At 37.1% G+C, this 18,087-nt stretch overlaps 1 protein-coding gene across 4 annotated transcripts in view; it reads right to left on the bottom strand.

Annotated features, from left to right (window-relative positions):
- Positions 1 to 5,256: 5,256 nt before the first annotated feature.
- Positions 5,257 to 18,087, bottom strand: part of camk4 (calcium/calmodulin-dependent protein kinase IV) — a 165,507-nt gene continuing 152,676 nt past the window's right edge. For all 4 annotated transcript variants that reach the window (XM_069187118.1, XM_069187117.1, XM_069187115.1 and 1 more), the window contains 4 exons: positions 14,384 to 14,459; positions 12,079 to 12,205; positions 8,678 to 8,830; positions 5,257 to 8,249 (listed from right to left, as the gene is read on the bottom strand). In XM_069187118.1, coding sequence (XP_069043219.1) covers positions 8,073 to 8,249; positions 8,678 to 8,830; positions 12,079 to 12,205; positions 14,384 to 14,459 — 533 coding nt within the window. In that variant the 3' untranslated portion in view covers positions 5,257 to 8,072. The remainder of the gene's footprint in view (positions 8,250 to 8,677; positions 8,831 to 12,078; positions 12,206 to 14,383; positions 14,460 to 18,087) is intronic.

The following is an 18,087-nucleotide window of genomic DNA, read 5'->3' as shown; positions in this document are numbered from 1 at the left end:
CCAGGGTGCTAAAGATCTGCGTAGACCAACTGGGTTAAGTGCTGCAGTACATCTTCAACCTCAGCTTGAGATTAGAAAGGGTTTTGGTGCTGTGGAAGACATCTTGCCTGGTGCCACTACCCAAAAAGGGGCACCCCAAAGTCTTGAATGACTACAGACCAGTGGCACTGACATCACAGCTAATGAAAACTCTGGAAAGGCTTGTACTGGACCACTCCAGAACCCTGGTGAGTGCAGCACTGGACCCCCTGTAGTTCGCCTACCAGTCACACTTGGGAGTGGAGGATCCAGTCATCTATCTGCTACACAGTGCTAACTCTCACCTGGAGAAGACGAGGAGCATTGTGAGAGTTATGTTCTTTGACTTCTCCAATGACTTTTAACACCATCCATCCACCTTTACTGAGAGATAAGCTAAGGGCAGCGCAGGTGGACTATCCCCTGGTGTCCTGGATTATAGACTATCTGATCTGCAGGCCACATTATGTATGGCTACAGAGCTGTGTGTCCGAACAGGTTGTTAGCAGTACTGGGGCTCCACAGGGGACTGTCCTTGCTCCATTCCTGTTCACCTTTTACACCTCTGACTTCAGGTACAACTCTGAGGCATGTCATCTGCAGAAGTTTTTGGATGACTCTGCAATTGTGGGGTGTATTAGAGAGGGGAGGGAGGAAGAATATAGGAGCTTGATTACCAACTTTGTGGAGTGGTGTCATCTTAACCATCTCCAGCTAAACACCAGCAAGACCAAAGAAATGGACATGGACTTTCGAAGGAATAAGTCTCCGATGAACCCTGTTTCCATTCAGGGTGAGGACATAGAGGGGGTGCAGTCCTTAGGGTTACATCTAGATGATAAGCTGGAGTGGTCTGGTAACACTGACGCCCTGTACAAGAAAGGTCAGAGCCGACTCTATTTTCTTAGGAGGCTCAGGTCCTTTGGTGTGTGGAACACTCCTACACATTTTTTATGAATCAGTGGTGGCAGCGGCCATCTTCTACGCTGGTGTGTGCTGGACAGCAGCATCATGACAAGAGATCCAAATAGGCTCAATAAACTCATCAAGGCTGACTCTGTGTTAGGGTTGAGCCTTGACCCCCTGGAGGTGGTGGCTGAGAGGAGAATGCTGACCAAGCTCACAGCCATCATGAACAACACCTCTCATCCTCTTCATGGGACTGTTATTGGGCACTTTTAGCAACACTTTTAGCAGAACACTTTTAGCAACAGATTGTTCCAGCTATGGTGTTCAAGGGAACGTTTCTGCAAATCTTCCCTCCTGGCGGCTGTCAGGGTGTATAACGCTGCCCTAGGCTAGGACTGTTAGCCCTTCATTTGCTCGTCTATGGACAGCATGTTGCTCCATTGTACTTTTTGGACAATCAATCTGTATAAACCTATGCACATTTTGCACATATTTTATTGTTTTTACAGTGACTATGATCATCATATTTTGCACACACCTATGTATTTATTTTTATTTATTTATTTTGTATAATTTTTCGTCTATTCTGATGTCTGGTTTTGCTTGTCTTTGGGTGGACTGCTGTAACACATCAATTTCCCTTCGGGCTTAATAAAGTCTTATCTATCTATCCAAAATCCGGCAGCCAGAATTCTGACCAGGTCTAGTGCAACTGATCACATTACTGCTATCCTGGAATCCTTGCACTGGCTTCCTGACAAGTTTCATGTTGACTTCAAAATCCTCATGCTCACCTATAAGGCTCTTCATGGCTCGGCAACTCAGTACCTGTCTGAGGTACTATCATCCTACTCTCCACCTTGCAACTATCATTCTCTTAATTCTGGTCTCCTATCAGTCCCCCCCATCAAGCCTGTCTACACTCTATGGGTGACAGGGCCTTCTCCTGTTATACTCCAAAGCTTTGGAACTCTATCCCCTAGAACAGTGGTTCTCAAACTTTTTGGACCAAGTACCACCCCTAATCCAAACAAAGCATCCAAGTACCACCTACAAGTCATCATCTCATAGGAACCCCTAGAAATTCTCAATGACCAACATGAGTGTGCATGCACACACATTCACACACACATATAATAAATATTATAATAATAAACTTTGATATAGCGCCTTTAAATGTGGCTTCTCAAAGCGTTTTACAGAAAAAAAACAGTAACAACAGCAAATAAAAATAATAGAAAAGCACCAAGTCCTCATGGGACGTACCCTCAAACTAGTATCTAACGTAAACAAGTGAATTGGCCAAATTGACTACAGGCTCAGCTAATTGCAGTGAAAAACATCTGCTCATCTTAACGCATTCTATCAGCGTACTTTTGATATCATTTCAACAATTCTATGAATGACCGTGTCTTTCAGGGGGGCAGCAGGTCGAGCTGTTTAGCAGCTTTTTCTCCACACATAATATGTGTCAGCTCTTTTGCCAACGGTGAAATGCAGAGACGCTCTGTGTATTTTTCTCAAATTAACTTAGAACAATTCTTAAATACTTTTCTGTTATCTATCACGCTTTCCTGTGCTCACAAGATTACAAGCGTTAGTAGCACGTATTTCTATGCATTCCTATGTTTACAACATTGGCATTGTTCCAAAATCACGCACATTCTCCTACCTCCCTATTTGCTGGAGATAGTATTTTTTTAATACAATTAGTCACTTCGTCCGTAGCACACACTCCTATAGAGTGGTATAAAATTACAGAGTATCTCTTGTGTTCACTGAAGTATTAGCGCGCACTGTATCGCAGTACGTAGGCTGCGTATTCGACACTTATTAAAATTGAAAATATGAAAACCATCCCGATTTTTCAGCGCACGCAACAAAGTTCTATGGATCATTAGGTGTACCAGCTGGAGGCGCTCCGCGTACCACTGCTGGTACGCGTACCACAGTTTGAGAACCACTGCCCTAGAATATCAGAGTCACCTTCTCTACATTCCTTCAAATCTACACTCAAAACCTTCTTCTTTTGAGATCCTTAACATAACTGTTTCTGTTTTTGACCCCTCTGCTCCTAGTGTATTTAGAACCCCCTCTACTGTCTCCTCTCATTGTGTTCTTTTACTGTGCATATCATGTGTATGGCTTTATTCTTGTTGTCATTCTGTAAAACACTTTGAGAAGCCACCTCTAAAGGCACTATATAAAATAAGGCTTATTATTATTATTTTCTCGATCACAAGTACAGTTTTGGAAATCATTTTAAGCAGTTTCATCCATATGGATGACAGTAAGATATATTCATATTTTGACATTAACTTCTATATAGACTTACATTCAGTATGAGCCTGCGATGTGGGAGTGAGATCTTCAAGCTCTTTTAAAGCCTTTCTCAAATAATCCAAATGTTTCAAACCATTAATACACATAGGCCATCATCTGGTTGATAACATACCTAGAGTGAAATAGGAATTTACATATTTAAAATTTACCACCTTCAAGAACTCCTACTAAAAAGACTGTACATTTGAAACAATTCCAAAGAACATGATTGTTGCCTTGCACAATTCAGCACAGTCAACCCCAACAAGATCCAGTTGTGTTTATTTTTATTCTGTTTTAGCAGAACTGCTCCTTTGTGCTTCCCAGCTGAATTGGATCCAATGTCATACTGTATGTATGAATTGGCCAATGTAGAATTGAAAATTTAACTTAAATCCTTTCGGGACATTAAGAACCTAAGCATCTTCCCTTTTTGTGAAATCATCAAAGACACTTTTAAACATTCTGCAATGTTTGCATATCGAATGATTAAGGTTGTCTGCAAATTATGAGAAAAGACTGGAGTTGCATCACGAATAACTCATACTGTAAGTACTTCACATTTCATAACTTTAGAAGTGTTGTTTCTACAAAAGTCCCACATGGAATCATTTTGTATTCTTGTGGAAAGATAATGAACCTGTATGCATTTTTGTCTCAGTTGTGTTTCATGAAGATGCTTAAGATATTCAGACAACAGTGGGTCATACTTACAAAAAAACTAAATGATACTAAGAAAGTTTCCATTTTTAGAGTCCAATGTTGATTGGTGCCAAAGAAAGCCAAAGAAAGCTGATCCTTTTTCAGCAAGGAAAATAATGACATCCAATTTGTTTTCAATATTTTTTCTCCATTTAACAATTTCTCTACTTCAACAGATTTGTTAGTTGATGCTGCTCCACTAGCAGATTTTCATCAAACATAGTTATCTTTAAAATGTGATGAATTTATGTGTTTAAGTATTTGATCTTTTATCTTTCTCCAGTCTCTGGTGATGCTCCAGCTTGATGAATCAGACCATGCAGGGTACAGAGTACAGGCATTTCTTTTCCAAACTCCAGCAAAGACAGTCTCTTTTTCAGATCTCACCATTTTGGAGAGCTTTTATCAACATGTGAGTAGGAAAAGCATGATTTAAACCATATTTTGGAATATTACTCAGAATTGAAAAGCAACTAACCTTCAAAAACAATTCCATCTGTGCAGCATTATTGTCAAAAAGTCCTATTTCAGAATCCAATGCAGACAGTGCTAAATCTATGCCAGTAAATCTCTTTCTTCTGTTGGACAAATACACCATCTTCACCATCTATTGAATGCCTGATGCTGAAGCTCTTCAACACCTCTTTTTGTCTCAAGAGTTTCTCTGTTAGAATATTGATAGTACCATTTAATGATCCAGGAGTCTTTTCTACAATTATGTTTCGGCTTTAAGCTTTTCATGGCTGCATCATTTTGGCTTTTTCACCATCTCTTACTTGCACCGCTTTCAAATCTTCTCTTCATTGTAACAGTAAATAATGATCAGTTTATTAATGTCAATGTATTTGCACTGCCCCCATTTTCGTAAAATAATTTGTTATATGTAGAATGTCTCAAAATAAATTAAAACTTTACACTGGCTTACAATTTCATACTCATGCACCATTCTTTTGTGCCTGTTATCTGGTCACTAAATCCCACTTCAAGTGGAAAAAGTAGCAGATTAATAAACATACTGTAAATGTATTACATCCAAAGCCAGATAAATTGTTAGGCTTGAAAAGTGTTGGAGAAATGAGTTTTAAAAATACCCGTAGTTAAAAATATTTTATCCTTCAAAATCCTTCAAAGGCCCCTCTTCTATGCAAAGCCCTGGCCAAAAGGCCTTGCTGGCCTCCCCTCTGATAGCAGGACAGAACAGTTGTAAATCACAATTTTACCAAAGATATTGAAATGTACTGGTACTCAACCCTTAATGCTTTCTTCTTGGTCCTTTACATTTTCTAAATTGAAGACTTTTCACACTTTGGACCATTAAACATATCATTTATTTTATATAAGTAGTTAAAATACAGTGCATTATTGAAAGACAACTGCAGCAGATTAGTTTAACATTTCCACATGCAAAACAATATCCTCAGGATCACAGCCGTTCACAGTCTCCGCTGAAGAGTTTGACTAAAACCAGCACTGCGGTCTTCCGGGGAGAGGACAATAGAATACATCTTGGCCACAGCATTCCCTGAAGCCTTTGGAATGAAGTACACACATGCTGGCAAGTACACTGCGTGGAACACAAGGTTAGCTCTTTATCATAACCATTTTTGTTGTTTTTTTAACAAACTGCCTATAAATATATATATATAGTTCATTAAAAAAGCTGCCTGGTTTTTGTGACAGATTCAGCCCATTAGCCAATAATAAATACAATTAAAAGGAATTACACCATAGTGTATAACAAAGGTATATCTACAGATTTAGGACTGACAAGGAGGTACATTTCAGAAGAGATAACATATATAGCAGTACAGTCCAAAAAGGTAAGAGGAAAAGGATTTTGACCTTTTCTTTTCATTTTGAATTTTGTTATTGATTAACAAATAGGATAACATTGTCTTCAAAGCAAAAGTTTGTTTATTCATTTTGTATGCTTTCTTACTTTAAAGTTCAGAACAAGAGTGAGAATGTGGTGTGTGATGTCAAGAGTTGTCACAGTTACACACCTACCATTTTCACTCCCAGCTGAGAGGCAGGGGGAGTAAAAAATAGAATTACGAAAATTATATTAAATTACAGGTATTGTTGACAACAGACAGCAGCAGTTTGTATTTGCCTGGCCAGTTTGGCAGCATAGTCCAAAACTCCCTTCTCTGTGTGTCATTTTCTTCTCTTTGCCACCTACTCTGTTTCCTCCTTTCCTGGAACACTCTCCATCACTGTCTGTCACATAATTCTCTCTCATTCCCACTGTCATCTCGTTTGTCTTTCAGCTACTGTACCTTACAAATACAGCCCCGTCTAAAACCACCTTCCCAGCTGAACTAAAGAGAATTTTGAGCAGTACTGGAGATGAGCCAGTCAAAGTAATCCAGACCCTTCCTGGAGATGACAGTTCATCAGTACACAATATGACAGATTTTTTTAATCACTCCAGATTTTGTTATTCAAACAGTATGTGTTAAAAAAAAACTAGATTCAATTCACTGTGTGAACCAGGCATGATATCTTTAATATACTGATACTTCCAAAATAAGGCTCTTAAGCTCTTTGGATGCTTTGCTAATAATCTTGCTTGAAGGTTTCATTATCAAGTTCTGCTGTTTTTGTGTGGCACACTGTCTTACTTTCTTTTTTTGCAAGGTGTAAGCTGAATTAAGTGCTTTTCTTTATTTCTGTTTTCTCCATGACCCACAACTAGCTTCAGAAAGGAGTCTTGAAATCACTGGGGACCAGATAGTTTTATTGATTTGTTCTGGCAGAAACTATTGTTTCTACTGTACATCTTAAGTCTAATAGAAATCTATCCCAGTTTAACTTTTCTGATTTACTGAAGTTTTATTTACATCCCACCACTTTGACATTACATCATATGTTTCTTTGTTTCATGAATTGAAATCTGTAGAAACTAAGATTCTCTTTTTTGGCTTTAAACTTTGGCTTTAAAAGGCATTATTAACTTTGTTCATAGATGTTGTTTTAAAGTTACTATGAGGGAAAGAAAACTATACATTTTACTGTTTTTTTGCATTCAAACTATTATATTTGACCGTATCTCTTTATATCTTGGTGTTTACTAACAAATTCTAAAATAAAAAGAAATGGTTAAAGTTCTTTTCCTATCACCTTTAAGAGCAAGTGTATTTGGCACTATTGCTGATTATTCAAATGATATTTGTACTGTCCATTCCAGTGCAAAGCAACATTTTAGTGTTGCAGTAGCCAACAGGGGACCTCTTCAGTTGTAAACTGGGTATTTTGGTATACAAAAGTCAACTGTACTAAATACCAAAGCTAACCCTGTAAATATCTTACAGTAAAACTAATAGTTACAGTTTATCTCTACAAAGTAGTCTCCTAATTATAACAGAGCAAACCATGTGTTTTTTTAACACATAAACCCTTATACTAAAAGTCTACTAGTTTACAAGGTATTAAAGTTATTTTCTTCATTTGACACTTTTAAAATGTATAAACAAGTGAAGATACAATAAGGCATTCTTTTTACAGAATTGGGCAAGTTATAATTTATGGCCATTTGGATCTTTTTTGCCATCTTCTCTATTCTTAACGGAATGTATTTTGCATATAAATCTAAAACAATTAGTTCTGTAAACATTTTGAAATATTGTACTTTCAAAGCAGATATCGAGATGTAATAGAAAGGTAATCATTACAAACCATCAGCAACAATCCTAAAATGCTTAACTATACCATGAGATGTAATCTGTATATATAAAAAAAATAGAATTAAACAAAGTAACAGTAAACATTAAAATACAACCATTGTAATTAGCAAAAAGAAAATCTATATTACCTGGTGAAGACCAGGAAAGATGCATATGAATGGACTATTGCAGAAACAGATCAGCTTTGTGTGTTTTTAAACACTTGTTGGCATTTTATAACATTGTGCCCATTCACGTCACAAAAGGCTGTCTCGTGCTAGTTTTTATGACTACATTTCTTTAATTGATAAAGCATTCACATGCATTAGGAGTGAGTTAAGTGTCATAGTCCCAGCCTGTAAATTGTGACTTTCGGTTGGAATATCCACCTTTAAGAAGTTCTGGGACTTCTTGAGGGCGTTCCCAAGCAGTGCTCGAGAAGAAATAGGATGGGATCTAGGAGTCTTCCTCCCCGATCTGTCCCGGATCCTGCTCCTGCTCCTTCGACGGTTGCACCTCAGGCTCGTGCTCCTGAATGGGTGAGTGGTTCCGGCTGTTCTTGCTGCTGTCATGGCTGCCATGACTGCCAGCGCTCCCCAGCCGAGAGGAAGCTACCACCGCCTTCACTGCAGCCTGATCACAACACACATTTTCAAGAGGTTGTAAATGTGAACTTTATAAAGATACAAAAGTACAAAAGGCTTTATAAAAGAATAGTGTTTTTTCAAGACAAAGAATAAACTATTTTATTCTGGTTGAAGTAAAAAATGGTCTCTTTATCTACAGAAAGACACCTTACAATCCTGGAAATAACAATTTTCATTTTTATTTAGTGTGTCCCATACATAAGTCTTTATGTTCGTAACAAGAACAGTTCATAACATTCAGTTTTCCTTCTGGATCATATTATTTTCATATTGCTAACAAGATGGACCCAATTTAACAGATTAAGATAATCTGTTAAATTTGAAAACTTGAAGAACATCTGTTACTGTTTCATATACAGAAAAATATATTTCAGTTAGAATTAGTTATTTTTATTATTGCTGTTATTCACCTACCTTGAGCTTGCGGCGAGCATTGAATTCCTGCAGTTTCTTCTGCGCAGTGTCCATATGTGCAAAGTTAACTGCCTTCCCTGTCACCCATGGGTGTTGCAAAGCCTGCAGGGTAGTGAGGCGCTTCTTAGGATCCTGAACAATCAACTTTTTTACCTGCAGAACAGAAAAATATATTACTGGGGCTTTTTCAGTGTTAACATGAGATCAAATTAAAATGTCTATTCATTTTCAATACAAGTTAAATTATTTTTAAGTACTACAACTGCAAAAGAACAGTAAAGGATTAAAATTATCTCAGAGATAATTGGAAACCATTAGATGATAAAAGGGCAATGGCTAATGCTTTCAATAAATATCTCACTCAGGCGTTTGCCAATAAAGACAATTTGTCGAGGCTGATATAATATTAACATAGAAGTGGCACAGGTGTTCTAGGTAATAGAATTACTTAAGATAAACAAGGGCCTGCTTATATTCGACCAACTGTACTTAAGAAAACAAGCTGTTTACAGAGCTCTGCCAGTAATCTCTTGAGATTGGGGTAATACTGACTGACTGGAAAATTGCTAATATAGTAGTACCCTTTGTAATAGTTACCATTTGTGCCCTCTGGTTCATGTTGCACGGTTCATTCAGAAATTGTTTGTGTTGACTTTGTCATTTTTGAATACTTGTATCAGGTCCCTTCATAGTTTTCTCTTTTCAAGAATAAAAAAGGTTCAGTTCCTTAAGCCTGTCAATGCAGGTAATTCTCTTAACCCCTGGAATATACTTGGTTGCTCTTCTCTGGTTGGATTCCAGAGCAGTAATACATTTTCTAGTGATGACTAAAATTGAACATATTCTAATTGAGGTCTTTTGAGGTCAATTTTAATTTAATGCCTTTTGATTTAAGTTTTACCCTTTTAATGTCAATATAAACACCACTTCTTGTAAGTAGTCTCTTCTAGCTCAGTGTTTCACATTTTGTATTTATAGTTTATGTTTTTACTATGCAATACCCTGCACTTGTCTACCTTAAACATCATCAGTGAAGTGTTGGAAAGTGATGAATAACATAAAGAAGCAATGTATTTTAACAAAGTGATACCAATAATTCTTACTTTTGTTACATATAAAGTTATGGAAACAATAATAAGAACTAATCTAGAAGATCATATGCTTTAAAGATAATTACTTGACTAACATGCTAGAGTTCTTTGAACAAGCAACAGCAGCAAAGAATACAGAACAAGCACATGACGCGGTACAGTGCCTTGCGAAAGTATTCGGCCCCCTTGAACTTTTCAACCTTTTGCCACATTTCAGGCTTCAAACATAAATATATAATTTTTTTATTTTATGTGAAGAATCACCAACAAGTGGGACACAATTGTGAAGTGGAACGAAATCTATTGGATTTTTGAAACTTTTTTAACTAATAAAAAAATGAAAAGTGGGGCGTGCAAAATTATTCGGCCCCTTTACTTTCAGTGCAGCAAACTCACTCCAGAAGTTCAGCGAGGATCTCTGAATGATCCAATGTTGTCCTAAATGACTGATGGTGATAAATAGAATCCACCTGTGTGTAATCAAGTCTCTGTATAAATGCACCTGCTCTGTGATAGTCTCAAGGTTCTGTTGAAAGCGCAGAGAGCATCATGAAGACCAAGGAACACACTAGGCAGGTCCGTAATACTGTTGTGGAGAGGTTTAAAGCCAGATTTGGATACAAAAAGATTTCCCAAGCTTCAAACATCCCAAGGAGCACTGTGCAAGCGATCATCTTGAAATGGAAGGAGTATCAGACCACTGCAAATCTACCAAGACCTGGCCGTCCCTCTAAACTTTCAGCTCAGACAAGGAGAAGACTGATCAGAGATGCAGCCAAGAGGCCCATGATCACTCTGGATGAACTGCAGAGAACTACAGCTGAGGTGGGAGAGTCTGTCCATAGGACAACAATCAGTCTTACACTGCACAAATCTGGCCTTTATGGAAGAGTGGCAAGAAGAAAGCCATTTCTCAAAGATATCCATAAAAAGTTTCGTCTAAAGTTTGCCACAAGCCACCTGGGAGACACCCCAAACATGTGGAAGAAGGTGCTCTGGTCAGATGAAACCAAAATCGAACTTTTTGGCCACAATGCAAAACGATATGTTTGGCGTAAAAGCAACATCACCCTCAACACACCATCCCCACTGTCAAACATGGTGGTGGCAGCATCATGGTTTGGGCCTGCTTTTCTTCAGCAGGGACAGGGAAGATGGTTAAAATTGAGGGGAAGATGGATGCAGCCAAATACAGGACCATTCTGGATGAAAACCTGTTGGAGTCTGCAAAAGACCTGAAACTGGGACGGAGATTTATCTTCCAACAAGACAATGATCCCAAACATACAGCAAAATCTACAAAGGAATGGTTCACAAATAAACGTATCCAGGTGTTTGAATGGCCAAGTCAAAGTCCAGACCTGAATCCAATCGAGAATCTGTGGAAAGAGCTGAAAACTGCTGTTCACAAACGCTCTCCATCCAACCTCACTGAGCTCGAGCTGTTTTGCAAGGAAGAATGGGCAAGAATTTCAGTCTCTCGATGTGCAAAACTGATAGAGACATACCCCAAGCGACTTGCAGCTGTAATCGCAGCAAAAGGTGGCTCTACAAAGTATTAACGCAAGGGGGCCGAATAATTTTGCACGCCCCACTTTTCATTTTTTTATTAGTTAAAAAAGTTTCAAAAATCCAATAGATTTCGTTCCACTTCACAATTGTGTCCCACTTGTTGGTGATTCTTCACATAAAATAAAAAATTTATATCTTTATGTTTGAAGCCTGAAATGTGGCAAAAGGTTGAAAAGTTCAAGGGGGCCGAATACTTTCGCAAGGCACTGTATATGTGTATATGCTTTTGATAAGGTTCCTCATAAAAATGAATTCTCAAATTGTAGGTAGCAGGCATTCAAGGTAAAGTGTGGTACAAAACTGGTTAATGGACAGGAAACAGATAAGAAGTGAGTGATCAAACTGGAATGATGAAGAGATATCAAAGTTACTACACATATAGTTTGGGCACATAATGTAAGGAGTTGGAAATCCAAGCCTATGAGGAATCAGTTAATCAAACCTGAACATCCTCCAAAACGTGTTTTGGAGAAAATCAAAGCATATAACAAAACCCTGTCTATCTGTTGGTCTGGTTTTAATTCTGCATTGTTTGTCTAGTGAATTTAAAAATGTATTTTTAGACAAAAAATACATCGTATTGGTAATACATTTTCAATTACACTGTCAGATTTTTGTATTGGTAAAATATCTACTGAATTTCATAAAAGGCTAACTATTAAGTTAAACTAAGCAAATAAGAGATTAGGGAAATGACAACCAGTAGGCCTTTTTTATTCCAGAGAATGTCCTACTCACCAGATCCTTAGCATTTAGGGAAACATCATCCCACCAGGGGGAGACAAACTCATAGTCACAGCTGAGAATCCTTTTGAACATGTACTGATCCCCCCTTTCATCAAAGAATGGCTCGAAACCGCATAGTCTAACATGACAAAAGCAGACAAGAGAATGTGTGTCAGACAGCAGATGTTTTTCTGACAGTAACACATATGGAAGTTTGAATTTCCTGTCAAGTAAAGTGGTTTACAATCGGGTGTTATATCAATGCAGCTGCAGAAAAGCATGGTGCATCCAACAAAGATATTTTTCAAACTTACTTTTTAGTGTCAAATAGGAAATAAAGTTTAAAATTATTATTTCATGGATGCATAAAAAGAACCTATACAGTATGTTCTCTTGTATCCTGAAGGCCATACACTGTATTCAAGGGCAGATATTAATTTCTGCTATTTTTAGGTCATGGCAAAGCAATGGTCTTCATAAACTTCCATGATATATGGTTCAACAATTACACTATGCTGTACTGGAAATCTACATGTGAACACCAATGTGTTTTGCTTGGTGCACAATTCTAGGCTATTGCTTTCCTCAAAGTAGAAATCACAGTTTCATAGAGATGTCCAGAAGAACAAGTGTGCAGTGTTGCTTTAAGCTAGAGAACTGTCATTTTTTGCTAGCACTTGGCTGCCATTATTGTCAATAGTCATTCAATTTATTGTAGGGCAAAAACATTCTTTCTAAAATAAGCACAAAAATAAACAATGGGGTTCAGTGCTTAATCATTACAGTAATGTGAAGTATTTGAAAAATGAAACAGCTTAAACTCTTAAACTTAAAAGTGCTATTTAAAGGTTTATTAAGGCTAATCACATGACAAATCATTTATCCCTTTGTAAATAATCAAAATATCTGCTTAACCACCCATTTTTATTAATAAATAAATTGCTATTCCTAAAACATTGTTAGATGAAATGCGATATGACAGCAAGAGTACACAACTTTTATAACAGTAACTCTGCAGGAACACTTCAAGGAAGAAGGCAAAGTTTAAATTCCACAGTACATGGCAAACATAAAAATTAATGCTAGGGAAAAAAATGGGCATTTAAGAAATAAAATATAAAAAATAAAGGTGGTGGTGACAGGAAGATATGAAACGTTACTGAGTTACTTTTAGCAATACCGTATATCACAGTTATCTAACCTCTACTCATATATGCTTGTGTCTAACTGACATAAGAGTTTAGCCACATCAATTGAATCCACATTGTTGCAATTTATCCTGACGCATAAATTCAAATTCCTCTATCCTAAAGTTCAGACCAGGCCCTAGATATAACAATTCAAATGTTAACTTTCAGAAATTGGTTTTCTTTGTCACTAACCTGGTACAATTATAGAAAAATGATGATGATGATCATCATCATCAAGTTGTCCAATGTATGACTTCATGTCTGTCACTAGAGGCTGGCAAAATGCAGTCACAAATACACTTACAGTAAACCCTTGGTTTAACAGACTAATAGTGGATGTTGTGTCCTTTATTACCAAATGTCCTTTAAATCCAAATGACAAATAGTGTTAGAAATATATACTATTATTAAAAATATATTATATAATCTATATTATATGATTTCTGGATCTTTGAACATATTTTTGTAATACAAATTACAGTTAATGAAAATTGTTCCTGTGCCTTTGTCATCATAATAATTGAAAGTTCTTTATTTCATGTGTTGTAAGTATACTGTACTGTATAAAATTTGCTAAAGCATACCTATACAGTAGCATATAACACATGTGTGTTACATTTGAAGTCCGCTAAACCAAAGGTTTACTGTAATTGTTGTTGGTTAAACACTTTCACTGTTTTTAATTAATTGTTTTATTGGTTGTTTGTTTTCACATTTGAATGGGAAACAGGGTGAAAGTAACTTGGACAAAAAGACCAACAGCGTTAGAGGTTTAGATTCATAGTTATATTGTTGTAGGTAAAGAGAAGCTACTAATTGTTTTAGAATATTTTGTTTTGTAAGGTTGTGTCAAAAAGCGTCCTTAAGACAGTAAGCAGCCAGATGGTTCATGTGTACAAAAAACATCTGCTCCAAAATGCAGGGATGTTAATATCATTAGCATTAATCTGATTTTTTTCTGTACTCTCACAAATACTGAATGTACTGAATGATTTTAACATACTACAGGGTTTTTCAAGGCAGTGACTATAAAAGAAAATCTCTCTACAATCAAAAGACACAAAAACTCAGAAGCTCACTGTAAAGCAAAACCAGAATAACTTAATTCTGTGAATAACGTAACTTACAGGATATATGTAATCACTCCTACAGACCACATGTCAACTTCAGGTCCATAAGCACACCCTCGCAAAATTTCAGGAGCTGCAACAAAACATAAAATAAGCATTTTTAGCTTTCCTAAATACCTCAACACTTCCTGCCCCCAATCCACTTAATTACCTCATTTACAAAACTGAATTAAAAAAATATAAAGGGAAAAAGTTATAGAAAAAAAACTTAAAAACTTACATTTTTAAAACTTTCACTGGCAAAATGTGATGTTATTGTATTGGTTTAAACAGAAAAATAAAAACCCCTTTAGACATTCTTTCAATTCTGTTTATTGTATGGCAGAAGAAGAAACAGACCTACTATATAAAGAAGAATTTTTCACTACAAAACATGAATATTAAATATCTTACAGACCAGCAACTATAAAATTAGTTCAGCTCAGTTTATTTGTCATATGCACAAGTGCAACTAAATACTTATTTGCATGTATACTCCGATACAAAGACATTAAGGAGCAACCAAAACATAAACACAGAGCAGAAGCAGCAACAACAAGTTAAATAACATACAACTTCTAAAAAGCAAGCCAGACAAGCAGTGTGAGAAGAAAAAAACACAAGAATAAAAGCCCATTCCAAAAAAGTCAATACAGGAAGAGATGTCTCCACCTTCAGTAAAATTCCTCTCTCACCACAGTAGTACATTCATTCGGTCCATCCATACTCTTAACTGCTTCTTCTAATTCAGGGTTGCGGGGCATGCAACCAACAGGCGTAAGGTTGGACAGACCCTGAACGCACACACTCACACCAGGGCTAGTTTCCCAGAAATCAATCAACCTACTAGTATATTCAACATCAAAATTCATGTCAGCAGAAAGCATACTACAGTATAGTCAGTCCTGTCCAGCATACTGTTTACGGCACTTAATAGCTGAAAACAGATTGCTAGGTGGCACTTGTGTTGTGTTACTGAGACAAAAGTTTCATTAAAACTTTTTTCTGAGTGTACTGTAATTATAGTATTTCTTGAAAATCTGACATTTAATATCTTATATGTTATGGAAATACAAAGCCTACCTACCATTTTAAAATGTAACATGGTTGTTCATATTTTGTTTCTCAAAACATTTTAATATCACTTTAATGGTCATTTGCAAAAGAGTGGTATAAATAATTGCATGTATTATATATATATAGGCAGTCTACAAAAGCAGTGGTAATACTGTATTAAGCTACACTATGTACACTATGGATATCTGTGGATATCCACGTAATTCTTTAACGTGTGTGACACCGGGAAATGTAGTTTTTCTCCCCAAGCGTCTCATGCTTAATTAAAAACTACAGTACTGTTCTTGGTGAGGACGACACTTGTTCCATTTTAAAGAAATCCTTTAAAAATAAAAACCTACATGTATTTTAATGCTGTAAACTTAATAAATGTTACTCACAAAGTCCAGAAATGTTATACATATTTTTTCTTTTGTCTTTTTTTTCCCCCTGATGTCAGAGCTAGTAGTCCAAATATATAGGAACGCTTGGGTGGGACCTGCATGACTGAAAGGCAATTTAGCATATCTGTGTGAAAGATCACGCATTCCAATTCAAATACAATATGTAAGATATTCTCTTCAAAATTCATTTAGTTAAGAAATAAAAATATTTTAAAGTACTAAAGTCTGTATTTGTGATAGCATTGCGGTACCATTTCCAATGTTTTCTTTGGTTTCAACTGTGTTTTTACACCTCCTGTAAAGCACTTTGTGATGCTACTTAAAAGGGCACTAAATTAAATAAATAAAAATAAAAATAGATCCCTTCTGTGACAATAAATCACCAATGGTAAGCTGCCTGCACTGGGAGGGACCTGCACCATGGGACTTCACCATGGCCAGGCAGCATAGGGACTCAATAAGTAGATGACATCTGGAAGTCATCCAGTGGGTTTTATGGGAACTGTCAAATTTTCCGGTCAAAGTCCGCGTAGACTTTAAAATCCTCATGCTCACTTATAAGGCTTTACATGGCTTGGCACCTCAATACCTGTCTGAACTTTTATCGCCCTACTCCCCACCTCGCAACCTCCGCTCTTCAAACTCTGCCCTCCTTACTGTCCCCCAAGCCCGTCTACATTGTATGGGTGACAGGGCCTTCTCCTGCTATGCCCCAAGCTCTGGAACTCTTTGCCCAAGGATATCCGAGAGTCACCTTCTCTAAACTCCTTCAAATCCAGACTCAAAACCTTCAGAACCTTCAGAAAAGCCTTTACTTAACTGGTTCCATTCTTCACCCCTCTGCTCTTCTTAGTACCACCTTCCACGGTCTCCTCTATTGTTATTGTTGTAATTGTAATTGTGTCTTATCTTGTGAAATCTTCTTATTTATTGTTGTAGTCTTCTTATTTATTGTTATTGTCATCCTGTAAAGTGCTTTGAGAAGCCACCTTTAAAGGCACTATATAAAATAAAGTTTATTATTATTATTATTATTATTATTATTATTATTATTATAATAACTGTAGCTCCTAAGCTAACACAGCATCTGTGGCTATGTTCCAAAAGAAACACTAAGCCCTTTCTCTATGACAGCATTTCTATGAGGTAGAAATGGCCTTAAAGTATGCAAGCATTCAAGGGTGACTCTGTGGCTAAGGATCTGTGCCTGTGGCTAGAAGGTTGCTGGTTCAAATCCCGCAGCTGGCAGAGGAATCCTCCTCCATTGGGCTCCTGAGTAAGGCCCTTAACCCCAACTGCTCCAGGGGTGCCATACAATGGCAGATCATGTGCTCTGACCCCAGGCTCTCTCCCTATCTGTGTGTGTGTCTCATGGAGAGCAAGCTGGGGTATGCAAAAATATAATTCCTAATGCAAGAAGTTGTAAAGGGTTAATAATTTTCATCAATTTCCCTACGGGATTAATAAAGTATTATCTATCGTATTTATAAAAAGTGTCTTGGGACACCCTCACACGGCGTCACTCATTGCTTACAACAAAATGCATTCTGCTGTTGCTGTAACAATGCTGCTTCTTTTCTAGTGGCTAAGTGCATGCTAGCAGAAAACTTTTTAAATAATTTATTGTTCTCTGTTCATAATTTGTTTAAATTGATTGTCGTCTCATCTGTTCCTATATAAAAGTAGTGACATTTTCATTGTATGTAAATTGAACTATCTCAGACTCCTGTTACCCACTTTAGTTTGCTTACTGTCCAAATAGGTCAGCTGATGATGCCATATCTATAGTACTACAAACTGTCCTAGAACATTTAGGCAGGTGGGGCACCTATGTTAGGATGCTGTTCATAGATTACAGCTCAGCCTTCAACACAATTGTCATCAAGTTGGTCCCAAAACAGAATTTGAGCTTATGCAATTCTATCTGCAACTGGATACTGGATTTCCTGAGGAGCAGACCTTAGGTGGTGAAAATTGGCAAAAATATTTTTTGTACAGTGACCCTAAACACTGGAGCTCCCCAAGGCTGCTGTCTCAGTCCTATATTATACTCCTTGTTCACCTACGACTACAACCACTTACAGTAGCAACCACATTTTTAAGTTTGCAGATGACATCTCTATTACTGGGCTGATCAACAACAACAATGAGTCTGTTTATAGGAGTGAGGTGGAGCATCTTACAAGATGGTGCCTTGACAACAATCTGGCCCTGAATGTCAACAAGACAAAATAACTCAATGTGGACTTCAAGAGACCCAGA

The sequence above is a fragment of the Lepisosteus oculatus genome, chromosome 3 (genome assembly GCF_040954835.1).
Source record: "Lepisosteus oculatus isolate fLepOcu1 chromosome 3, fLepOcu1.hap2, whole genome shotgun sequence".
Lineage (NCBI taxonomy): Eukaryota > Metazoa > Chordata > Actinopteri > Semionotiformes > Lepisosteidae > Lepisosteus > Lepisosteus oculatus.
Note: the sequence above shows the minus strand (reverse complement) of the source record. Positions and strands in the feature narration are given on the sequence as shown.